Below are 27,420 nucleotides of genomic sequence, written 5' to 3' on the forward strand. Positions count from 1 at the left end.
TGGAAAACTAGAGCTTTAGGAAAACAAATGGAAATGCCAATGGGTCTTTAATTTAGTAGTTTATAAAGTATGTGCAGTTGTGGAGAAATGTGCATGAATAAGCCATATTTATTGTATTGTGTTCATTTATACCAGCACATTCACAAATGGTCAACTAACTGAAAAAGAAAAGCATCACTCCTCTGTAATATTATGTTAAAGAAATTGTATATGCTTTTTAATGAGGTAAAGATTTGACCAGAATGAGCATCTATTCTGACTGAAGAATTGGTGAAGCTGTCACTGTATCAGCAGTAGGTTTAACATATGCAAGCTATTTAAAGACAAATGTGGGAGAGAGAGAGAGAGAAACTGAGACTGACTTTCAAGCATTAATTATTTAAATGAAATTGCCTATGTCTGTTTTCTTTAGCATGCAATGAGATCCATTAATGTCTGCACTTGGTTTGCGGACTCTAGTGGTATGTTTTATCCTACCTACCTTTTGGCAGCTATAGCTGTGAATTGGTTACCTAGATTTCCTTTATACTTTTGAGGTTTAGATCTTGTTTTGAAGTGAACATGTAAGAAGGGTCAGCTGACTCATGCCTTGATATTATCCTTTTCTCCCTATTAACTGTAAAGGGAAGGTGTCAGATATGACAATCTTGTAGAAGATAGGTGAAATGAAGCAGCTCTACTGTAGCTCTACTGTAGAGCTGACTGGCAGCAGCACAAAGGCTAATAGTGTTCTTCTAAGAGCAGGGAGGAAATAACAGAAAATGTGTTCTGTGGCAGAAGGAAGATATGTTGAAGAAGAGCCTGAAAAGAAAATATAGGTACAGACTCTAGGGAGCCTGTTGGGATGTGTGTGTTGTTCATCTTTCTGCCAGTTGCACAGGAATGCATGAAATGTTGTGCTTCTGACCTCATGGTAGAGTTGCAGAACTGTTTTGTATTCTTTTTTCCTAGTGTTTCCTTTTCTGTTTATCTTTACTATTCTCCTTCAGCTTGTTGGCATTGGTGCCCTTCTAGGGTAAGTACATACTGTATCTATGGATTCAATGCTGTACTGCCGAACACAGCTAATAATTGTGAAAGATCTAGTCTAACACTTGTGGTCTGCTCCACAGGAAATTGGTAAGTAACAGAGTTACTGAAACAAGGTACAAACTAAGACCTGATCCTTCAAATTATGGTGCTTTTGGTTCTTGTTCATTGAAGTAGTTAAGCCTATGCTTTGGCTTTAAGTGTTTGACTAGTCTCACTGAAACAGTTACTGGAAATCAGAGGAACTACTGATGTGCCTAAAGATAAATATGCATGTTTAAGAGTGCTTTGCTGAATTGGAATATGATTAATCTGCAGGATTTAAACCCAAGGTAACTCAGCACTGACTGCTGGTTAGAGAACTCATCACAAATCTTACTGTCTTTTTTGTTTGAGACTGATGCTGGAAAGTATTTTCAACCTCTGAATTCCATGCATCTTGTAAAATCTTTGAAAGATTAGAAGATGCATTATTAGGAGGTAAATCTTTGAAAGGGAACAAAAGGAAGCATGTCCACTTGCTATTTATGACCTTGACTAAAAAAAGCAGTTAGACTAAACAAGTTATTCTACCCTCAAGACATGTAACAATAGAGGAAAAATGGTAATGCAAATTCAAGAGCTAAACATAATTCGGATATGTACACAAAGATAAAATAAACACAATAAAAACGAAATGGAAATGCCTGAGTGAAAAAAAAAAGGAAGATAAATTTGATTTATTGTGCATGTATTTTCCACTCCTTTGAATTTCTTTGTGTGTGCAGTTCTTGGCATTCCAACTGGACAATCACTGCAATATCATTGGGGGAAATAAAAACAAGGTTTTGTGAGGAAAATGATTCTTGCGTAGAAAGTAATTTTTCTTTTTATGTTGAAATCTTCTGGTGAGGTGTGTTCCGTATCACTGTTCATAAATTGAGAATATGCGTAACTGCAGTGCAGAAACAGGCATTTGTGAAATCTCATATGAGAATCTGAGGATACTTTTCAGATATTGTAAAACTGTTTCTTATACTTCTGCGATCTATTTTATTTGTTGATAAAATCTTAAATCATGATGAAGTCTTGGGAGCTATAGAGGATGTCTGATATCAAATTGAAAACAGATTATACCAATTATTAGATTTAGTATCTTTTGTTGAGATCAACTGTGGTCTTGCAGATGTTTTTTTCTGTTGATTCTAGTGACACAGCAGAGGAAAATGAACTAAGAGTTCATCCCCAAATCAGAAAGGTTTCATCCAAAAGGCCTATTCATTTTCCTTTTCTGCAAACGGATAAAAAAAATTTATGAGACTGTGGAAAACATAAATTTTCAAGAAATTTAATTTATTTTCAAGAAACAGAAAGGATTGGTTGTTTTCCAGCTAGTTCAGATTTATGTACACTACACTTTTGACTGAATCAGATATAAATACAGTGTTATTTGTAGATGGTCTAAAGATAATTAGTTTGGATAGTAATAGTAACATACGTGAGGTTTGGTTCAGACTGGCTGCCTGGTAATTAGCAGAGGTTCCCAAATCAGCATTGCAACTTGTACTAAGCTCTAAACTGGTTGTATTATACTGCTTGTTAGGTGCTTATAAGCCATATTGGATATGTCTACATAAACTGCAGTCTGGCATTTAATCTACAGCAGTTGTTCCACTATACGTTATACTGGAAGTGAATTTTTGATTAATTGCCCTTAATATGTTTTATATCCTGTGTTGTTTTCAGAATAACAAATATATAAGCAGATGATGGTTAGCAGTGTAGCAGTTTCCAATTAAGTGTATGTTCATATCTCATTGTAATGTAGTAATTTGATGAATTAATTGTTATTTTCTTAAATGATGCTGTTTTTCTTTATTATACTATTTGTAATGGAAACCGGCAATTGAAGCTTGAATTCAATTTCAGTTACATTCAGGTTACAGAACCAGACTTGATAAATGCTCATTTTCAACATGGAAAAATCAGGAGCATTTGCGAAAAAGAAATTAGCCAGATGTTATTGATAGCTATGAAGTTAGGTATCTGTTAAGAAATGATTTGTGTGCTTGTTCATTGGCTTGATGCAGATTTTCAGAGGAGATGTAGTTACATTTCTAATATTGAAGTTGAATCAAAAAAACAGTTACTGTATTTGAGTGGCTGGTTTGCCTGGAGGTCAAAATAAAGACTCACGTTAGATCTATGGGGTGAAAATTATATAATCCAGTTTACTTTAAGAATTAAATTTTACACATTGATATTGGTAACATATATTGCATATATAATGTGATGGACTATACAGAGAAAGTTTGTAAAGAAAAATGAAGACTATATAAAACATGCAACATATATGTCCTTTAGTCAGGTAGATAAATGTTTCCAAGTCATGTGTTAGACTTTTAATTAAGACAGTCTACTTGGAATTATTCCTTTAAAGAGGGAAAGGATGGGCCATTCTTCAAGTAACTGATGGGAATTATTTCATTATTAATTGATTCCCTTCCTTAATTCTTTTTAGAACTTAAGCCCATCTTCTCTTTCTGTCCAATCTGAATATGGAGAAAAGACTTTTCCATATTTTATAATGCAATGTTCCATATTTTAAGGCTAGAAAAAACAGAATCCAACCAAGTGTTTGGAAACGCTCTGAGAGTATTTTACAAAAAATGATATATTTTTGTTTACAGGTGTGCAAATGTGTTTCTAAATAGAATGTTAGTGTCACCTACACTGATTAACAAAAACACAGGAAAAAGGGTGAATTATGCATTATTTATAATGTGTATATTATAGTATAAATACACACTGTACACTATATATATAGTGTAGTGTATATGCTCTATATATTGTAGTGTGCATGTATAAAGAGAGTTAGAGTTTATATATTCATTCATGCACACATGTGCGGGACTGTAATAAAATCATCCTGCCTGTGTGGGAACAGAACAGCTCCAGTCATAGCTCCTCAGATCTTCATAGTACTTTGAACTTGTTCAAATTGTAGAAAACTACGAAGAAGTCAGCAGAATGTATAATAATTTTGCTGTGAACCTGCCAGATTGCTACAAGTGATCTTCACTCGTAAGTCGTGTTCTAAATTTGCAGGGTCACATCCAAATCTACCACTATGTTGAAAGATCATAGCAATTGCTGATTAACAACTTCTGTCTATCCTGTCTTATCTGCTCAATCAGTCATTAGCAGAGTTAAAAGGTCTGTTCTTTAATTAAATCTATTTGTATATACTGAAGGCAATGGTTATTGTATAACAATCTAGCTGACATTTTTGGCCATTGTACACAGGGAAACCAGTAGTGTAAGGATTTGAATGTATCTTAAGAAATGCTAAGGCTCTCAGCTGCTATTTTGTATCCAACACATTATTTAATTTGAATGTGTTTGCTTTGCACTGGCGATAAAGATTGCCCTTTGAATTTTCTTTGCTCTGAAGAGCTTAATCCCTTCATAGAGAAGAAGGGATAAACTTCATTTACCTTAGTGACCTGCCTTCTTTAGTGAACACTTGACAGAACTGGGAAGTGAATTGCAATCTTTTTAATGCTGTCCTTCCTGGAATGGAACCAGCTTGGATGTCTAAGATACTTCTTGCGTTATTTGGATAACGCAAGCTCCCCCCCCCCCCTTTTTTTAAATGCTTAGATACCAATGGATGCATAAATCTACATAGAATCTTCAAAAGTGCTGAAGCATTTCATTTTCAAATGTGACTGGATAACTTAATACATTTAAATACTGGATTTTGTGTACTTAATAGATCTACTCAATTTTGCAATTCAATGTAATTGAATTTTGATTTGAAATTCTAAAAGTGTAATTCAGAAGATGGCATATTCTGCTAGTCAGATTTTTCCTAAGTGTGTAGATTTAAACACTTCATAAATGTTTATATCTAGCTCCTAATAAAACTGTTATAATTTGAGACTTTGCCAGATTACCTTCCTATAACTTACTGTATACTTGATTTTAATATTTGTAGGGCAAAAACCTTCCCTGTAGCATATTATAGCATAAGTGAGATAATTTATGTACGTGATTAAGTAGGAAAAAGCAGTGAGATGTTGTTTTGAATATTAGGCCTATACTGTATTGGAATTACAATTTACCTTTTTAAAGCACAAAATTCTAATTGTGTGTGTTTGCTCTTTGTGTGATAAGCTAGTTCTTCAATGAAATGTGAACACAGTGGCTATATTTTATTGGATTTTTTTTGAATATATCCTTTTTCAGCAGATCTCATTCACTTATCTTTGTTAGCTTTGAACTGTGGGATATGCAAATGAAAATATATGATGATTGAGGCTTAAATATATGAGCTTGGTAAAGAAAGTTTTGCTGTTCTTTGTGTAGTAGTTACTCTTCTGTAAATATGAGTGAACTGTTTTGAAGGTAAATGGCACTCATTGCAGGCCTCTAGAAGTACACTAATTAATGAAACAAATAGAGGCCCTTAGCTGGAGGAGCAGAACCTGACAGTAAAATTTGCCTTCCTGTGAAATTAATGGAATTTCTTCTATAAACCTTTGATTTCATCCCAGCATAGAAACCTTCATTGTGCGAAGGTACTAACAAAGGCAAGATGCAAGTGTTAATAGGCATTCATTCATATTTGTGTGTGTGTTTGTGTGTGTATGTTTGTATACACATGTATACACACAGACACCCCCCTCAGTCAGATCTGTCAGTATTTACATAAGATTTGTTTTAGCCTGAAGTGTTCTACTGTAGGGTCTAAAAAGTGGGCTGCAGTATGTACCAGATGCTAAATAGGATGAGACTTAGGAAGGGACTATCTGTGTGACTGGATTTTCCATGAGAGCAGAAAAGTATGCACAAGTATTTGCTATAACTAAATGTTATTTACAATTTAACCTTTAAAAATAATTACATTCTGATTTTTTTTTTTATGTCATATTGAGTTAAGTTTCTGTTATCTCTTTTACAAAAGTTTTGTAGTTGCTTCTGAACTAAGCTGAACTAGTCAGTTCTGGAATGTAAAGGTGAGTTTTCTTGGCAATGATGTATTGGATTATATGTTGTACGCATTACATAAGTTACTGTATTCGGTGTGTTACTTACATGACAGTTGTTCTCATGTGTTCTGTTGCTTGTTTCTTGGTTGCATCTGAAACATGTTAATTATTTCTTATATGATTTTTTTTCTTGTACTATGACTACTTAGAAAAACACAGTGACTTTTTGCGCACAGTGTAAAACTTGCTTTGAGTTTGGACAACTAGTGTATTTTGATACATAAAGGTATTTTTGTTGTTATAGTAGAACCCTCTTACCGGGATTTTTTATGCCCTTTTCTCCCCACTTAAATTTGTTAATGGTTTGTAAATAATGGATTTGCTGACTGTATCTGTGTGGGCTTGGCCAAAGAACCGCTCTGGAGCGTGCCTTTGCGACTTCTGAGGTTTTGGGACTTGTGGTTGTGATACACATTTTGCAGATGAACTTGATGTGTCCCCTACCAGTTCTGTGGCTTGTTGTCACTGGCTGTAAAATGGTGATGATCTTTCTTTTCCTCAGTGAGACTAATAAATTCATTCATCAGAATTTAAGAGACTACTTAAGTTGTTATTAAAACAGAAACTATGGTTCTGTTATTTGTTTATTATATGATTGAGTTTAAGTTTGCTTTGCTTGCACAATTTCAAGACCTGCGATAGCTGTCATAGCCTTTTAGGGCAGGATGTGTAGCTGTGAAAGAAGCAAATTAAAACCAGTACCAGGAAGTACTGCAATATAAATTTGCTAAAATCAATTTACTGCATGAAGTCAATGCAACACAGTGTTCTGTTATACAACAGAGGAAATGATGGTAAGAACCATGCAACATGCAATTAACAGTGAATGTTTATCTCTGTCAGAACATTTTCTTGCTAACCAATATGTGAATCAAATTCTGACTTGATTTTTGCCGCATATAGCCTTCGAAGTGTCATGTTAAATAGACGCACTTTACATTTATAGAAGTTCTGAAATACACTAATGATACAAAGAGATACCTGAGGATAAGATAGCCAGACCTCATGTAGGTATTGGTCATTCATCATTCCTCTAGCTTGTATTTCTGAGCAGAAAATCGAAATATACATAGGCATTAGGCGAGCAGTAACGCTAAAATACAGTAAGTTTTTGTTTAGATACTAAGTCTATAATGGTATAAAATCCTAATTACTTTAAGATTTATCAAAATCTATTTTAAAATCCATGGGTTTTTTTGCTGCCACTGCTTCTTTTTACTCTTACATTACTGTAATAGAGGCAACTGGCTGTTGTATTTTTGCTGTCATTTATAAGATATTTCTATCAATATATAGAACCATAAATTTAGATTTAATAAATGTGATGTTGCTTTTTCCTTGTTGCTTTAATGGTAACGGTAATTGGAGAACAGTATATTTAGACCAACATTTTCAGAAATGTTTGATTTTTTTTTTCCCCTCCCCCCCTTCAAAAACTGGATCCTCTGTAAACCAAGCCTTACTTTTTCTTCAAGAAACATAGGCTCCTGAGTTCCCAAGTCACTTTTTAAAAGAATTTACATTTTCCAGAAGTGCTTAGGTTCCCAGCTTCCAATGGTCTCACTGGCACTCACTAGTTTCTCTGGGAATTCACTACGCAGCATCCTTCCAGAACTTGGTGTTGCAGCTGTGAGTGCTCGGGCACCGTTAGCAGCAGCTGGTGAAGCTGGTGCCATTCCTGCAGCAGGAGCCCTGCTCCTGGGCTACTGCCAGCCTAGTGCAAGCGCCAGAAGGGAACTTGTGCTGGCTTCTCAGCCACTGCGCGTGGCACGTAAACCCTCAGGCTCCTCGTTACTCCCTGAGCTCCAGTCTGTTCCTTTCACCATGCAGCCTATGAAAAAAGGTAAAATAAAATTGTGAAAGAAATGAGGAGAGTGGGAAAATAAGTTTAGCTCATCAGAACATACTGTAGGATAATTCTGAGGTGGTACATAAGCCTTTTTGAGAAGGATAGGTTTGGACATCCACATAAGACTGAAAGTGATTTGATTTTCCACTTCGTGATTTAAACAAAAGCTCCTTTAACTGCCTAGTCTTATAGGTTCATATAACCTTTGTTGTCCAGCAGTCATAACATGATTTACTTTGGTTAGAGCTTTTAAATCTCATGTAAAGAAGAGTGTTTCATCATACATGAATTAATTCTATGCTCTAATTATTCAGTTTTTTTTAAAAAAAGTGATGAGCTGTGGAGTCCACATTATCAGTGCTCACAGAATGAGGAGCTTTTGGTTTTTGATCTCTGTTTAAATCTGTCCTGTAAAGTGCTTAGGTTTACCTTGTTTGTTTGGTTTTAAGGCTGTTTATTACTTTTGCAGAAGATCTCTGTAACCTGATCTCAGCTTGTTAACCTTGTTGAGTCTTACGTGATTTCTCTGGCATTATTTAGCCCTGGTTAATTTGCAATGATAGGTCTAGATTTTCTATTGTTGTGTATTGTCATGAAACAATTAGGCTGTGGAAAATGCCTTCCTTCTGCCTTACTGGCTATTAAGTGTGTGGGCAAAAATGTCATTCAGTCATTGCATGCGTATTATAGTGTTCAAATATGAAGTAATTGCACAATAAGTCTATATTTCTTTCCAACTTTAGAATATTAAAAAGACTCTTTTAAAATGTTATTCAAGGTTTAACTGCTCCTTAATATCAGTTCTTTCAGCTAAGGCACTTGAGTGTGTGTGTGTGGTTTTTTTTTTTTTTTTTTTTTTTTTTTTTGTAATGGGAAAAAAATGATGACCAATACAAATAGGATACCACCTGATTCTTGGGTCATGAACGGGATTAGGTACATGACCAGCAGTTTTTGAGTAACTTCTCTGGAATTTAAGATGTGTCTCAGGGAAAGTAATTTTCCTCAAGGCTAACTGTGAGGGAGACATTTATTTTACTTTTCCTGTGTCTGGGAACAGTAAACAAGAACTATCCCTTTCCATTAAATGAGATGCCTTGTTGCCAAAATAATTTCTTTTAATAACCTAGAGTATAGCTATACTGATTTTTGCTATCACCATCTGTCATTCAATGGTCTGTCTTTATGTTAGCAGAAAACATATTGTCAATGTTAATAACTTTTCAGCCATTAGTTAAGCTTTTGTTAGATATATTTGTTCACATTTTTCACTTTTAGTGCTCTTCAGAAATTACTTCCTCTTCATATCTTAAGTAGGCTAAAAAAAACCTCCATGAATGTGAGAGATGCGGATGAGGGCAACTTAAAAAGCAGATTTTAGCATTAAACAAACCACAAAGTTTTAAATACACAAGTGCTAGATGGATTTACTGGTAAACCTCTCATCCTCCAGTTTCTTTTTAGTGATCTTAGTTTAAGAATCAAAAAACTGGTACATTCAGCATTGTTTAATTTTTTCTTTTAATCTGGTGTGAGAGGTCATTCTGAGAAGCAATCCTACGTGTAACTGAGAAAGGAGGGCATCGCCAAGCATTAGTAAAGCCGCTCTTGTATCTGTAGGTGGTGTTATACAGGTAATGAAACAGTGCCATGTTTTAGTAGTTAGTTTGCATAACTTCTCAGGTCTTAAAATTAACCTGAAAAATGTGAGTTAAAAATCCTGAATGAGTAAAGAAATAGGAAATGGAGGTAGGAAGAAATCATTAACAGCAACATCCATCTTGTGTAAAAGGACTGTCAGAAAAGCTAAAACATTATATCTCTTGGTTTCGTATCAAAAACTAAGTTTGTTGTTGGGCATTATAAAAGCTAATGAAGGAACCATTTCTTGTTCTGAGTTTACTACTGTTCCCTAATACAGAGAGGAGTTTGAGCCATTTAAGCTTGCACTTGTGATTTTGGACTAACAACAACTAATAAGTACTTAGATGTCTTCCTTTCTCCTCTAATGGAATTATTAATAATAATTACTTGAAATGATGTATGTATAGTGAAGCTGAATCAATGTCAGTTCTGTCAAGCTCCACATCAGCCCAAGTTACACTGTAAGCAGCAATCACTGGCATTCTTATTTTCTGATAGCTATGGTGTAGCAATAAATTTGTAAAAGTAATTTGCGCTGTTTTTAAAGTATATCGTTTGTAAAGGAGTTCTCCTCTGCTTTGCCATTAGGAGCAAAGAACAAAATCTAACTTTTTTGTTAGATTTTTTTAACAAGATGCTAGATTTTTAGATTTGAGATGTCAGATGTACTTTGCCTATAAGCTTTTTTTATTTAAGTATGCAGTCTTTGCAGAAGTATACTTAAATGCTCCCACAGAGAGGCATGTGGACCCAGGCCAGAGAAGGAGTATGAGCCATGAGAATACTGTTCATGATGGACAGCTCATTAAACTTCTCAGAAAGTAAATCCCTTTCCATTAAGTTTTTTAGGAACAAAAACCACTGAAGTGCCTAGAACAGAAGACTGAAAATCAGTAATCCCAAATTGTAGTATTTATTCCAGATATGACTTTTATCTTGAACTTCATTAAATGATTTTTAACTTGTTTTGAGATTTTCCATGCTGAAGTAGGAGACATGCTTTACTGGAATGGTATAAAAAACTTAGAGTATTTTGAAGAGGGAAAATAATTTTGGTAGCAATGTTCACTCAATGCCTTAGAAGAGAAGCTTCATTCAAGAGAAGCAATCCAAAATGTACAGCCCAAATTTGTAGAGATCTATTAAGTTTAAAATAAAATTTAAAAAAAGAGGAGGAGGAGTTGAAATGACAACAGTTAAATATCCAGCCTCATCTACAGGGAGATGACCAGAGCTGACACCGAGAAGAGTTGACATTGCTGTGATGAGTCAGTGAGTACCCAGAGCTGCCTGGATGTCACAAGACCACCCTGGCTTTCCAGCTGAATTAGAAGTTGAAATGTTGCTTCTGTGTACTGAGAGGTTTCCAGCTGAGAACATTTGCAACAGAAACATGAAATTTAAAGCTTTAGACAGATTATGGAAAATAACTGTAAGACTAAAGAAGACTAAAAATGCCAACAGCAATTCTTTCTCGAGTTGGATAGCTAATCTTATTGTACCTCTTTGCTAAGGTAGTAGCTTAGCAGCCAACTGAGAGATTCAAATTAAAAAAATGACTGCTCATCCCTCTCTTAGTTTTTTTTTTTTTTTTTTGTGTGTTCCTGTCTTATCTTTCTCCATTTCGTGTCAGTAAAGAAGTTCTGAAGAAAACAGCTTTCTTTTTTTCCATATTGTTTGCCACGTTTAATTTTTTTGCAGTGTTCAAGCATGTGCTGGCTCCACCTCATTAATTACAGGCTCTCAATTACAGGAGGCAGCTGAAATATGAAGCCAACCCTCCCCCCCTGTCAGGTGTGGTATGCCAGAGCTATACGTGACTGAGTTGAACAGGAGGAAGTAACACTTTTGGATTTAATTAAGACAAGGTGTCTTTAAAGTTTCTTCCCTTCCCCCCCTCCTGCCCTCATCCTACAGTTATTTCCTGATATATTTTTGGGGCCAACTTTAGCAGGTTTAGGAAGGAACAGGTTTGAAAAACAGATGCATGCTTCCTGAAAAGCACCATTAAAAAACTTCCACCCAGCTTCACAAACAAGACATAACCCACATCCTATAAGAAATTGAATATAGTAGGGAAGAAACAGTGATCTTAAATACTCAGAACTTATTCACATATGAAAAAAAATCTTAAAAAGCTCATATTGAATCTTAAAAACTATAAGCAAGTGTCTTATAAGAGGGTGTTTTTAGTGCTTTTTTTTAAAAAATGTAAGTCACTGGTGAATACTGTAGGGTTTTTGAGTTTTATTTGTTTTTTTGATATCAGATGAATTATTCAATGACTTTTGCTAGTATTGGTAGCTATTATTAATGACTAGAGGAAATAGGTCTAAAACAACGGTCCTGAGATTGTAGTTTGCAGACCACATTCAGTCTGTGAGTACAACTTGATATTGCACATGGCCATAGGAAGTTCAAACAAGTTAAAGCTGAAGCTGACAAGCATCAAGTTTTTTAGTAACTGTAACACTTGCTTTGGTATTGCTCTCCATGATCCACAAAGTTTGGGGATCGCCAGTGTTGAATCTGTGTAGCTTTAATTTCCAAGAATATCTGACCTTGGAAACCACTTGATGGCAAAATGTGCTAACATGTACTAATGAAAGTATATCATGGCCAGAAGACACAACTGGCTTTGGGCTGTATATATTTGTCAGGTTGGTTAGAAGATAAGAAACATTGCACAGTATTTTTGATACCATTTTTCAGCATTCTGTTTAGTGACATTTTTCTGAGTTGGATATAAAGTTGCAATGAAAGTTCATCTGTAAGCACCAGGAGTGGAATCAGGAAGGCTTCATCAGGGCAAAAGATTTCCTTCTTTTGTTTTTGGTAGGAATATGTCTTTGTAGTAAATTGCTAAATGTATTTCTATTACCATAAATTTTGAAAAAAAATGGCAATAACATACTCAAAACTACTTTTTAATAGTCTGCATGCAAACGTAGAAGCAATACCTTCAGTTAAATGTTGTTGCATTCCACTGTATAAAGGGTCCAGGGATATTACAGTTTGGACTTAAATGGTAGATGAGAAGATTAACTGAGAGGATTTTGCAGCTAGAATATTGAGCTGTTATGAAAGAATGTGAGAGCAGGCATTGTTTTTTTAATGTTTTTTTCATTAAAACTGCTGTAAAAACAATATGCTTTGGAAATGAAATAATACCCGAATCATAATAGTTTTATAGGTATACTGTAGATATTTAAAAGTACAACTAGAAAACCTCCTCCAAAAATGTTATGCTGGTGAGAGTGAGTAACAGTTGTGAAACAAGTACTTCATAAGTAGATCTGTTGCCTGGTGATTGACTCTTTCCCATATGTGTTAGAAATATCAGACAGGTGATTTAGGTTCATAGAGATCAGAGAGACTGCTCATTTTCTAGAAGGTTTTATCTTCTTCTTCCAGCTGTTTGGCTTATTCCCCTGATGTGGTTAATATATCCTGCAACAAGACATTTGATTGCACACCTGTTGTTAGGTAGTGTGCACTAAAACAAATTTAACTTCCTGACCTCACAAAGTTGACAGGTCCTTACTGTGATAAAACTACAGTCATTTGGGGAGCATAGATATTCTTAATTTGATACAAATTCTATATTTAGAGGAAGCAGTTATGAACAGAAGCAGGTAGTCTTTAAATGTTTGTACAAAAACAAACACACCAAATTCTAGAGAATAGTATGTAATAGCATACCTGCTTTTCTCTTCCAGATATGAAGAACATTCCAATCTTTATTATACAGCTATGCTTTTATGAAGCTCTCCTTTCAGTCGCTCATTTTTGATGCATCAGTACAATGACTGGATATTTCATGGGACTCAAACTCTTATTTTTCTTTCATTGTGGATTTTCTTTGCAACTCCCTTAGGTCATCTGGAATATCCAGTCTATTCTCTTATCCCCTGTCCTCTTTTAATTTAAAGAGGAATGAAGTAGAGAATTGGTTGCATAGAGAGTTCACAGAGCACACTGAGAACGCCTGTACCAGAAAATGTGCTTGAAGCAGAGCATAAGCATTAGCATTTTTTTTAATGTATTTCGTTGCAATGTCTTGGCATGCCTGCACTTTGTTTACTCTAGTGTTTTCTCTTAATTGTTTGGTCTTTGCTTGTACTCTTCTTCTGGTAATTTATATTATCATCTGTGGAATAAGGAAAGTATATGGGAACTGGAGAGGAATCATGCTTCTATTATAGATATTATACGTGTTATAAAATACAACAAAACCAAAATAACCTTTTTCTGGCCTGGACATAGAAATAGTTTTTTCATACTGTTCTTCAAGGTAACTAAAATCATGAAACATTTCTTTATTAAATTGATGGCAAGCCATTTCAGCTATAACAAATCTAGTTGTTGACAGATGTTAGGTCATCTTGTTCTCTCCTATTCTCTAATAGTCTGGAAGTACGTGTACTTATATATTGGGACCTCAAAGAGTGAATAAAAAATTCCTTCTCAAAGTCTTATTTCAAGATCATATGCATCTCTACTTAGATGGCTTCTTCTGCACCATTTCTAAGATTCAGCTGAAGTAGAAAGAATGTGCCCGGTGATTACACTGTGAGCATTACTTTGTACGGTTTGCTAGTGGAATATTCTTAGTACATATCTTTCAAAATGGAAATTGTTCTGCCCATCAATTACTAAACATTTTTTAACACATGTAAAATTTAGGTTTATGAATTCATTTAATACTACAACACTCTTTCCTAAAATTCTGTTGCCATATTCTTGAACGAAAACAGCATCATACTCAGCTGAGAATTAGTTCCTTTTATCTAGCCTATATCTCATCTTACAGATTATTTCTACATATTGTCATTAGTTTCTGGCCTTTTCTTTTTACAAAGCTAAAATTCTCCTTCAAGATCTGTCTTTAAGAAAAGCAGTTTATATTTAGCCAAATGTTACTACAAAAGTAATTTCCGTTGGTGATCACTTTGACCATGTGCTGCTTTTCTTCATGTTACTCTAAAAACTTGTATTTTATAAGAAAAAGAAATTACAAAAGACTTTTCAAGGGCTGGATAAATTATTTGTCCCAATTCCACACATTATTCTGCTATCCAGGTGGTTCATTCTTGTTCCCATCTGATCTAGAATACCAGCTTTCATCATCAATTTGCCTTTTTTTTTTCCTTTCTTTCTTTTTTTCTTTTCCTTTAACAAGCATGTTTGTTCTTTTTTCCCACTCAACCCCAAGTTTTCAGAAGAGCCCTTCCTACCCCCAAGTATCTGTGAAGTTGTGGAAGTGTCAGAATAAACCTGACAGCTCTTAATCATGTTTAGCTCTGAAACCAATGCCTGATAGTAGAAGTATATGAGGTTTATATTTTTGCTGAATTTATCTTTAACGTTCATCACAAGAACAAAAGAATTTGTTTTTGGCTTCGTATTTAAGTCTCCTTATGTTGGCTGATGTCTCTTATGCTAACACTTTTCACTATTTACTGGGGTCTTATGATGACAGTATGTTCATGTTTGTGCAGGGATTTAAAGATACAATACTTGACATCCATGTAATTATTTAAGACTGAAAATAATTAGCAAACATTCTGATATTATTAGATAATTGTAGCTAAAAATATTTTTGACTATACTACCATGTCTTTGTGTTCAGTCAGTTACTATATTTTGAGATGAACAGATGTAAAAATTCTGTTGTGAGATGAGTGTGTATTTAACTTGTTAAATAATACTTAAACCTATATTTCATGTGGTGTTCTCAATGCTGCTTTTTCCATTTTTAGTTATTGGCCATCCATACTATTAGGGGAACAAAATTGCTCTAACTCTGCTAATTGGAGATCTGTCCAAAATCTGTACTTGGCTAACTAAATACTTGCTGAAAAGGGCTGGAAAGGTCTTACTGCAGGTAGCCACACTCTACTAAATACATAAGCTGGGCTTTCAGATCTTCAAATGCAAGTGCTACTAATAGAGATCAAGAAATTTTGAGATCTTCTGGAAACTGGATTTTGAAATTAGCTGCCAAAGCCAATTATGATATATATAGTGCATTACATACTTATTTGTGTGTATATATATGTGTTTATATATATCTTTGCTTATTTATAAGTATGTGTGTGTGTGTGTGTATATATATATATAAAATATCTATAAGTGTGTGTATATATATATACACTTATAAGTATATTTATATAACTGGAGAAGCTAACTTGGGAAATGGTACAATTTATGGTACATCATGACTGTAGATTTGATAATGAAGGTCACATAAAAGAAGGATGCACTTGGTCTTTCCAAGATTGCATCCAGATAGCAATTTGTGGATGAAAACCTGATGAGAGAGGAGATTGTCATCAGAAGTTAAAGACAGTGATCTTGATCTAAGAATGAAATATTCAGGATAACTATTTGTCTTTTTTTTTTTTTTTCTGTTTTGATAAAAACTTGTTGTAGTAGCTTTTGTATTGCATGGATTACGTCATGATATTTACCCATGGAGAGATAGTATTTTGTAACCTTAAAAGCAAATCAGTAAAACATTTCTGGAAATAGACTCTCCATTTGCTGATCCTTGATTAAGTGGTGTGATCCAAAGTTCTGTCCTGGTGTGAGTTGTTGCTGTCTGTTTGAAAGTGTTATGACCTATTTTAATCATCTTTTACAGTTTAGTCACATTGTTGCTAATGCCACATTAAGGTCGTAACTACAAAACAGTTCGTATGGGAGTACACTAGTTCTATCGCTGTTGATGCGTTGTCAGTTTTTGCAAGGACACTTCTATTTGAAGTTACGCTAATTTTACAGCAGTTATCTTTAATCCGTTTTCATTGGGAAAGAATGAGGGGAAGAGAGAGAGATGATTTTTTTTTTTTTGCTTTTTTTTTGTGTATTGGGTCACACACATGAGAATGGAACAACATTTCTAGAAAGGAGATTAATGGTAATAGTAGAATGTTGCATTTTAGATAATTACTGTGATAGTTTGTAAAGTGTTTGTGTGATCTGCACTCAATTGAGGACCAAATATAGATGTCTTCTGCTCTGGATTATCAGTGAGCATTGCAGTGTAAAAGACGACCATCTTGGGTTCAAGATTGCTCCCCTACAGCTTGGGTATCAGACTTGTCTTACCTGGCTCTGTTTGTAAAGCGCTTATTAGTCTTGCTGTTCTGCTTGTCTTCCGGACCGACTGAAATATTTTTACAGTGGAAATAAGAGGTATGACTGTTGTAAGTAGAGGCTTGATCCAGAGTTTACAGAGGTCAATGAGAATTATTCAGAACGCTTACAATCCATGTGAATATTTACGCTTTTCGTTAGGGAGGCACTTCGTATTCATCCGCCTCTCTATTAAAAAGTGAAATAATTAAATCAACATGTGTGCAAAGGAATGTTTGAGAAATAAAATACTACTTAAGAAGAGATGATATCCAAGAGAGAGAATGACAATAGTTTTGTGATCTGTGCCAAAGTATTTTAAATTGCTTAATTTGGGGTGTAAAAATACTCCTGGCATCTTCTTGGCTATGATCTGAAAATGGGTACATTCTGCTCAGGAAAACATGAAGTCAGCCTTAAGGTTTGAGTTCTAAGTGTTTATTTAAGAAACACAGATGTTCTCTTAATTTCAGGATCTCAAAATTGGCAAAAATAACTGATTATGATAAGCAATACTGCACAGTTGTTTTGAAAAATTAGTAGATGGATCTGTTTAAAGAAACTCTGATCCAAAACTGTGATCCAAAAACTGAAATGCTGACTGTAGTTTTTGGGGTATGACTTCATGAAACAACTTACAGCACTTCCATAAGAACTTATTTCAAAATTCATAATGAATAAATAAATTAAAAAAACCTAATGAATAATAGAATATGACTGAATAATTCAGAGGACTTTTGAGGACAAGAGTGAATCATACTAACATGTAAATATAGGAAAGTATATGACAAATTGAACCTAATTAAATGCATAAGATGGTTTTAACTTAGTTCAGCTGGATAAATGAATGAGGAAAATGGTAAATGATCAGGAAAAGAAAATTCTGAAAGCCCAACTTTTTTCTGTTTTCATTTCTGACATGAAGGACTTGAAAGCCTTGAAAGCTCTAAAGCTCTTCTGTTTTTGTTGCTGTTGTTTTCCTCTTCAGTTATCTTAATTGGTCTAATAAGCCAAATTAACCCCAAGCCTTGCCTTATGCAGTGCAGCTGGAGGTGAGGACTGGAAGGACAAAGTGGCTGATACTATATGTGAGATCAATTATAGAGTGGGGAAAATTCTACTCATACTTAGTAGCAAGACAAGTAGAAGGTGATTTATTTTCTAACCCTTTATTCATATTTTTATTTTCCATAACAAAGCATGCACATGCACTTGTATACAGCATAAGATTACAAAATACTGCCTATCCTAGAGGTAAATGTCGTGAAGTTATTCATGTGATATAAATGTTGTTATAACAAGACTTAAAACAAAAAAATAGACCACTACTGCTACTGCGATGCCTTGATAAACACTTTGCACTAGAGACAATGGTTTCCTACAAAGAAATTTGTTACTTAATTCTACAGCCAGCAGAGGCACACTAAAGAGAGATTCCTGCTTCCTGTAATTTAAACAAACCTATTTTAATTACATTTAATCTTATTTAGGCATCATATAGGCAGTTCCCAGCAACTTCCTCTCCATATAGCGCATCTTTCAGTGTAAAATTTTGGGAAAGAGCACTTACATGTATGCTTACCATTCTACCCTCTACAGAACTTGACAGGCCATTTAAAATCCATGTCGATAAATCAGTGTAAACCTTCCTGCTGCCTCCTCCCGCCCGCCCTCGCCAGCAAGGCGCAGGGAGCAGAGCTCAAGCGGCGGCTTTGTGCCAAGCCTCTCTCCCCAAGGCTCACGGCATCCCGCCTCCCCACACCCTCCGCGCTGGCTCCTCCAGGACCACCAGCGCCAGGAATTAGTTTGCAGTGCTGGGTGTGTTAGGGGTGTAGGGAAGCATGAATCCCATTGCAATTTTCTTGGCAGGTCATCATTAGTCTTGAGCTGCAGGTGGCCAATCATCATAACAGTTTTTCTATATGAATTTGAGGCAGCTTTAGAAAGAGCTTATTACCGTCTTCCTAAGGATAAATTCTGTGTTCGTGAAGGGAACACTTTTGTCTCGATGCAAATGCGGTTGTTAGGGGACACTTTAACTGCACTGTGCTTTCTGTAGTAATCAAAAGTTACATGTAGTTAGTGAAAGAGGAGAGGGGAAAAAAAGGCGTGGCAGATTTTCATCTCTTTGTCTCCCAGTACAAAACTGCTCCGCAGCCTATGTTCCTATCAAAAACCTTCGCCAATATATGCACGCATCATTTTGAAAGTTTGCAATTTTTTGCAAATTGCTTTACTAACTGGATATGTGCTTATACAACAGTGTGATGATCTGTACAGGAGACTTGTGTATCTATCCCTAGGTTCAAGTTAAATGTGCTTCCAAATAAATGTGGCATTTTGCAATAACCACCTTCCACTATGGAAGGTAATGGAGACTCCTGTTACTTACTAATTTTATTTGACAAAACTCAGGATTAGTTCAGGGCATCTTGGCTGCAAATCCCAAAACACAGCCCATGATAACAGTCAGGAAACTGAAGTGTTTAACTTCCTGCTTTTTTTGTTACTCCGTAAGCTACACAAATAAGGGTCATATGAAAGGCAGTCTTCAAAGGGAGAATCTAGAAAGAATAGAAATTGCAGTTTCAGTTTTGTAATGTCAGATGTTCCCTTGAGAAGTGTTTCTTTGTTCTGCGCTGACCTTTGCAGGATTATGATTCTACTTAGAAAAATGACAGCCATGGTTTTTGAGAACTTTTTATGGTAATCATTTCCCCTGTAATCATATTTTATTGGAGTTTCTGAGGACCAGTATTTGTGATCAAATGGTTTGTTTCTAGTAAGTATTACCTAGCAAATTGTCACTTGCATTAATGTGTGTACAATCCCTATTTGATTCCTAGATACATGTAAGTATAGAGTATTTCTCCATTTGTGCACTATTTTGGTGAACTGCAGTTTCATGAACAGCTATATAACTGCCTTCTAAATTCCCTTTATCTTGCAGTTTTTATGCTTTCTATCTACTAAATCATCACTGTCAGGATTTCTGCATTCCAGCTCTTGAACAGATTGAAATCAATACTGTTCGGTTGGAATAGACTGCTTCCAAAAAAATTTATAGAAAGAAAGCTTCCTAATGATTTCCTTGAAGAGATATTGGAGTACATTTGAGATTTTGGAGGTACCCAGTAAGTGCAGAATTTTACATGCACTAGCTTGATTAAGTGCTGCTGGACATGTTAGAATGGTGGTTTTCCTTGAATAATGTTAGTGAAATTGTATCTTTTCCAAGCAGTGATTTCTGTTTTTTGTGAAACCACATACATATGATAGATGCATATATGAGATACCATACTCTCAGGATGCTCTATAGAGTACAAATAATTGAGACTTTTTTTCTTAAAATGTGTGTTCTATGTGGCTTACTTTAAATTGGATTTTTATGGGGGGTAAAATTTCCAGAAACATTATATACCAAGTAATGTTTGCACACTTAGTCAAAATCATATGGAGATGCCAGTCCTGTGCAATATTCTTTACAGTAAAGCTTTTACTACCACCATAAACCTGGAGTAACTTCACTGGACAGAGGAGCTGCTGTACTTAGCATGACTTTGGGAATGCTGAATAACTTAGTAGTCCTACAGAAATTCATCCATTTTTGAAAACGATAGATTGTTTAGTGTTCTTAATTTCATTTTTTAAAATTAGCTGTGCATATAGCTTATTGAAGATGATAGTGATAATACATTTTTATTTTTCAAAACGTACCTTTTATTATTTTTTTTTGTCTTGTTACTGGGAATGTGTGACATCAATGTTTTCCCAAATGCACAAACGTGTGTAAGTTTATTTTTCTACATCACCAAAATGGACAGATCAAAAGGAGGAGCTCACACAAATATGAATTCCAGCAGAAATATGTTGTTAACATTGTTTTTCATCTTTTTTTTATTAGTCGTAATTCAAATAAAATGATTATGCTGAATCTTTGCAGCTAGGGCTAGGCTAATTTTTAGAGGATTGTTTTAAATTGGGTGAAGGAGGAGAAGCAAAGGGCAGGCAAACAGACATTCAGAGTCCTTTATTATTATGAAAATAGAATTTCTGTAGATCACTACAGAAGAGCTGGATGTCAATTGTTTACAGAAAATTAATTGTTTTAATGATTTTTTTTTAGTAGGTTTGCAAACTGGATTTTGACTTTTAATGGAGAAAGCAGTCATATTAGCGTATCAAAAGGAAGATAGTAATCAAGTTCTGGGCGTAGACTTCTCAAAATATTTCTATTTAATGACAGAGTCTGTGTTTCTGCCCAAAGGCAGATGGAATGTGTTGGCAAAGATCATGTTAAAACAAAACTTAAAACAAAACAACAAAAACACCAACCCAAATCTTTAAACAATCTGTTTGTTAGTTTTCTTTCTTGGGCTGAGTTCAGCTTCAAATGATGCTTTCTCTGTTTCACTGAACTCCTTTTGATGGCTGAAGATTCTTCATTCTATTTGGTTTTTCTATCTATAAGTACTAAGGTTAAAAGCCCCTGTTCCACTGCTTAGCATCATGGCTTCTTAAATATTTCTTTTGTTTTACCTTTTGCCATTGTGTTTGGAATCCTTCATGAAATCCTTTATCAACTTCATTTTCATTTTAAAATGAAGTTGATCGGAGCAGTATAAAGATGAAAATAAGTTCTGGCCACATCTTTTAAGCTTCTAAAACTTAAATATTTCAATGGACTTTGTCATCCAGACAGATGGTTTTGCAACAATTACTTTAGTATTTGGTTTTGAATGTGTGTAGAAACTGATTGACTAAATGCTTTGATGTGAGCCAGGCAACCACAGAACTCCTCTGCCAGTGAACTTCAGCCTTGAACCACATCGGCAATGGCAGGCACCTTTCCTGAGCGAGGGCTTTTGGAACTGCCAGATAGTTTAGACACCTCTCTCTGCTTTAAAACTATCAGACTAATCTGTACCTTTGGCCTAAGCTAAATATATAACTATAGAAATTATATATTTTAATATATATATATAATGTATTTTTATATATATATATATTATAGAAATAGCAAAGCGGATGCACTAGTCTGTTGTACAATCTAGTCACTAGCATTGACTTTTTTTAAAACATTCATTTTTTTGAAAGTAATTTGCAGCTCAGACTTAAAAGTGTTAGAGGAGTGGCTTTGTAGTCTAACTTCTGAACTGAGTGGACTCACTGGTTTTGGTCTGACTAGAAATCATACTAGCATCCCTGAGCCCTTCATTTCTCTAATTAGGTAACAGCAGTTTTCCATAGAGTCTTTCAGACACAAGTTTATGAACTGATCTTTGGCTCTGTTTAGGCATGCCAGCATAAGCATTATATAGTGACTGCTGCTGCTGGGCAATCACTTTCTCTGCTAAACAACAAAAAAATGAAATGTGTATGTAAATCATCTGAATAAGTTTTGTAAGCGCTTTCAGAATGGACTGCATTGTTATGTGTTGATACACAATGCAGATGGGACTCTGTACCATGAATAAATTGGCATGCTTTTGATTAATGAAATGTACACAGCACGTAGCAGGTAATCTGCTTCTCTCTTCCAGAGAATTGTTTGGGATTATACCATTGTTTTATTTCATCAGATAATGTGATACTTATAAGGTGTTGTTCATCATTGCATTTTGGGTACAGATTTCAGTTCTAAAGCAGTATTTAAGTGCTTCTGCTAGAATAGACAAACATCCAAAGACTCTTATAAATGCTGGTTTAGGTGTTGATAGGAATTACAGTCTATCTTCTAAATGCAAGTTGCTCTGAAACTTATTGATATAAAGGGCCTGCCTGTTTTTAGCAGTTAAAGAATTATGTTCCTATTAAACTAAGTTTTTCCTTGGTTTTCAAGAATGCTTTGTTTAGCTGAAGTCCGCTGGTCAGATTAATGGAGACAAGACAGAATCCTTCTCTTGGCACATTTTTTTACAAGTATAAACCAAAGTTCATTATTTCGGTCTCTGAACCAGTACACTCCTGTCTTGTGTGAAGTACTGCTTATGCTTTGAAGCATATTACAGGATTAGAATGATGTGCTTTGAGGGCAAGCCCTGAAGGTGTTTTGTCTCAGTGATTTCGGTGAAGCTGATTTTTAAAATGGTGTTAGCACACATGCTTATAAGCAAACATACACAGATGGTGTTTGAAATCAAGGCTTCTTGGGCTCGCCTGGTAACGCAGCAGCTGCAATGTATTCAGGGGCTTCTTGACCATTTTAAGTGTCTTGTGTGTGTTAGTGTGTTGGTGTGTTTGAATTGTAAGCAGAAAACATCCAGTGCCAGACTGTGCTCAGAGGAGATAGATGCTCTCTGAACGAGCCATTGACGGCTAGGAAAAAAAATATTTGAAAAAATGAATGCAGAGTCATATGAATGAAATCATAATTTGTAGTTCTCAAAATGTTTGTGACAGGTAGTCTTTGAATGAAGTACCACTTTTTTTTTCATATTTTATGAAATACGGAAAGAAAGGGGGCCACGTCAACAGTACATGCTTAAGGAAGAGTACAAAACAGAAGCAGACTATCATGTTTTCCCGAAATGCTGTCCCAGCATCCGAGAACTTGTGGCTGAGAAACTTTGAGACAGAGATGGTATTTTTTGTCTCTAGTGACACTTGATACTCATCCATGACTTTATCCTGTTGCTTTTTGAGCCTCTGTAAATCTTAACATATACAGCATCTTGTGACAAATACCTCCACACACTCCCTCTCCTGTGTGAATATTATATGTAATATTAAGAATTACGACCTTTTTGGCTCTGAATCTGCCATCAACTGGTTTAATCTAATACTTCATTTTTCTTGTAGTTGAAGGCAATGAGCAATCATTCCTTCTTTGCTTTCTCCATGTCATTCATGGTTTGTAGATTTCTATCATATCTGCTCTGATTTGTCTGTTTTCCTGTCTGAAATGTCCTGCCTGATGATTATTTGAAGCTCTTGCATGTCTCTTGTCAATACTTTTGTTTTTCTGTAAGCCTTGTCCAATCCTAGTATATCCTTTTGAGGATGAGGGAGACTCCTGCATGTAGCATTCAAAGAGTGTTGATTTCACTTCTGCTTTTAGAAAAATTGAACGTCCCAAAGTACTGATAATTTTATTATAGATTTATTTCTAGGAATTGGTGATTTCTATTTATTTTTAATGAGTGGGCTACTGCAAAACGTGGAGATACCAACTTAACAGGCAGCAGGATACCATCCAGAGATGTAGCCAGAGCTCTATTGTAATTGCTCCTAAAAGGACTAGAAAAATGAGAGTGTGAGATATTACATGCTTTTGGGATATTGCTGAAATCACAGGAAAGCCTCCAAATGCGAACAGAGCCTGCAAGTGGAATAAGCTCATTCTAAAGGCATTATTATCTGATTAACAACCTTTAGGAAAATAAGTGCTTGTAAGGGAACATCCATTATACAGTCTGCCTTTAAAAACAGTTAACTCGATCAAACTGTGTAAAAGTTATTCTTAGTTGTGCTGCTTCTCTTTGGCTGCAAATGTTTAGAAATGCTCTCCTTTCCTCCTCCTCCTGTCCAGCTTTCTAGTCCCAGTTCCCGTTTCCTTGTCTCCCCTATACCATTTTTGTCCCATAGATCCCATATTGCAGACAAGGCCCCTAACAAGTCTTCCCTCTCTTCAGGAAATTTTCACTGCCTTTGCCCTAAGGTAAACATCAGCCGGAGTGTGTTTGGCTGTACAGCCACTGAAATGCACTATGCACTGTGGTAGGCGAAGGTATTTTTTTCCACTTTCTCAGCTTGCTACAATGAAGGGTGCAGGCAAGGGAGTTCTTTGCCTGAACAACAGAAACGGAGTGTCACTTCACAAGCACAAGAAACAAATTGCTGCTTGCCAGACAGGAAAAGGCTGCAAAAAAAAAAAAAAAAAAAAAAAAAGAGAGAGAGAGGTGGGGGGGGTGGAGAAAACTGCTCTGTGTTGTGGCTGCACAACCTGATGCAGCGGTCCTCTGCTGCTAGGCGAGAGCGTTGCAGACAGGCTGAAAATGCCACAGACTTGCATAGGAATGCAACCTTTACTGGGGACACGATTACTGTGCCACTTGGGACTGTATTCCTGTTACTTGCCATGAAGTTCTGCATTTGTCAGCTATTCAGCTGCCTGGAAAGACCAGCAAAAGATTGTAACTGAATTGCAGTTACCCATGAGGAGCAAACAGGAATGCTAGATTCAACTGTATATTTGTAATACATGCTGATGAGGCTTTGTGATCAATAAGGGAGTGAGGCTACAGAGGAGGGAGGAAAAGATGTCTTTTCTGCTAGCGTGCGAGTGTGTGTGTGTGAGTGTGTGTGTGTGTGTTCTCTGTTGGTTGCTGCGTGAGTTTACGGTAATTTGCTCCTTCCCAGTGACTGCGCGGTGCTTCCAGCCCCTTCCCCGCCCCGTCCGCCGCCCGTGGGAGGATTACCACTTCGGTAGCGGGCAGCATCACGTTACACTGGCCTCCCACCAGCAGCAGCTTTTTCCTCCCTTATTCGAGCACGGAAGCTCTTTCAGGTCATGCTATCTGAAAGCCGATGTGAGACACTTCGCTCACAGAGCTGCTGAGTGCCGGGGCGCGGAGGCTCAGCTTTGTCTTCCGATTTTGTACTCGAATAGACTCAGCTGTGACATCCGAACCTGCTCCTCCCGGAGCCACCATGGTGGCCAAGGATTACCCTTTCTACCTGACGGTCAAGAGGACAAATTGTGCCTTGGATGTACAGGCAGTGGCCGGCCCAGCTAAAGAGACGGAGGTACTTAATCTACACGATATGGTTGCAGCTTAATTTTTCTTTGTAGTCTGGTCTGCATTGTTTCAGGGAAAACTAATATGCTTTAAGTTTCTAAGTATAGATACCTGGTTTGGTTTAGGCATCTTTTACTGCCATCTTTAGTTGTTGGATTTTTGTTTGGAATAAAGCAAGGAATACAGAGTGTAGATTTTATCAGCTGTCATTTTAAAGAACTAATACCTTTTTCAGAGGCTGATTGAGAACAGTCCTTTTCAGATACGTAATTTTAAGTTTATAGGTAACTTATTCTGGTGCTAACCTTTACTTACAAATTGTTAAATTTGGTGGTTATGTGCTTTGGTGACAGTGAGAGGAAATCTGCAAAAAAGGTGTTTAAAGCATTATGTCTGTGACTTTTCTCCACCAGAAATAAATTAAGAAATTAATCTGGTAACACAGTTACCTCAGAACTCCACCATATCAGAAGGGTGTTAACTACAGTTTCTTAAAATGCATGAAATCCTTTAATTAAAAATTTATTTAATTAAAAATTTATTCATCAGCAGCCAACTTTATTCACTTAGATGGTTGAACCTTTCAAGAGCTATGTTCATGAAATAAATATGTGATACTTTAGCCTAACGTTTAGTCTGCTTTGTGTGCTGCTTTTCTGGAATGAAAACAGTGACCTCAAGTATTTGATCCAGCTGCACTGGGTAGGAGGGGTAGGAGTTCTCTCTGGAAGTTCTTGTTGCATATGTATACATATATATATGTGTGGGTGTGTATATACATGTACACACATTCATATATATATATACACAGGCATACAGCTTTTGCATTGGTGTTGTGTGTTGAGTAACTTGAAGATAGCTTACTGAATTGTGTGAGTTTAGTACAACTGCATCAAAGATTAATTACCTCCAGCAGCTGAATGGATCCAAAGTGAAAGAAACCCAAGCCAAGTGTCCTTGTTTAATCATGATCTATAGACAAAGAACATAATTTGTGCTTCTGTTTTTTGATGTACCTCTACATACAATGATTTAATAATTGCAGTTACCAGACTGAATTTTTCAGCTGCATGTTTAAAATTAAAATCTCTTGTGCATATATGTGTGTGTGTATATATATATATATATATATGCAAAATGCAAGTTGTTAAACATCAAATGGTTCATTTAAGGATATTTATTTTACTAAATGCAATATTTAAAGAACTATATTTTTAGCCTGGTAAGTGCCTGTGAAGGGTTGTTTCTCTCCTGTGTGTGTGTGTGTGTGTGTGTGTGTGTGTTTGAATGAATAAATTGTCAAATCTGAAAAGCTGGAGTGTTGTCCTCTTACAGTCGAGAAGAACAGCTTAATTGTAGTCAAATGTCAAAGAAAATCAAAACTCAGTGAAAGCCTAGAGTATGAGGAAGTGTTGCATAACAGTTGTGATCAATCAATTATAAAGTGCAAATGTTTTATTTAGGACGGTTGTTTTGGATTTATATTCTTTCATGTTGTATTTTATACAAATGAGAGAATTCACCCTATGCTTTCAAGCTGGAAAAGTGCTGTTTACTGGGAGTACAATAGACTTCCAACATTCTGGAAAACAAACTTTCAAGCAATCTCCTGCTTATCTTAGTAGGATATGGGAGGATCATCTGCCACTCCAGAAATTTGACTAAAGAAGCAGAAGTAAGAAACAAACAAAACAGTCTTTGAGAAAGGCATCCTAAAGATAGGTGCATGCAGCTTGTTTCTCTGAAGTCTGTCAGTATGGGGGAAAAATAATGTTTTCCACTCCATAGTATTTACAAGTCTAAAGAAAGCTATTGGGCGCCTTCTACCACAATCTTGTGTTACTACACCAGAAAGCTAGCTTGCTAGGTTTGTGTTACTGATTTTTGGCTTATCAATGTGTGAAATTGGTTGATTAAATTACCTAATTTCTACATTTTCTTTGTCGTGTATGAAACAGAACAGATTTTCTGTTACGGTGATTTT

At 35.7% G+C, this 27,420-nt stretch overlaps 1 protein-coding gene across 6 annotated transcripts in view; it reads left to right on the top strand.

Moving 5' to 3' along the window:
* The window catches only part of ARHGEF3 (Rho guanine nucleotide exchange factor 3), a 140,358-nt gene that overhangs the window by 79,392 nt on the left and 33,546 nt on the right, over window positions 1–27,420 (top strand). For 2 of the 6 annotated variants that reach the window (XM_062585718.1, XM_062585721.1), the window contains exon 1: window positions 25,171–25,443. The exons of the other annotated variants lie outside the window; for them this stretch is intronic. In XM_062585718.1, the coding sequence (XP_062441702.1) occupies window positions 25,348–25,443 (96 nt within the window). In that variant the 5' untranslated portion in view covers window positions 25,171–25,347. Of the gene's footprint in view, window positions 1–25,170; window positions 25,444–27,420 lie in introns of those variants that run through there. 6 annotated transcript variants of the gene reach the window in all.

This window comes from Rhea pennata, chromosome 12, assembly GCF_028389875.1.
Source record: "Rhea pennata isolate bPtePen1 chromosome 12, bPtePen1.pri, whole genome shotgun sequence".
Taxonomy (NCBI): Eukaryota; Metazoa; Chordata; class Aves; order Rheiformes; family Rheidae; genus Rhea; species Rhea pennata.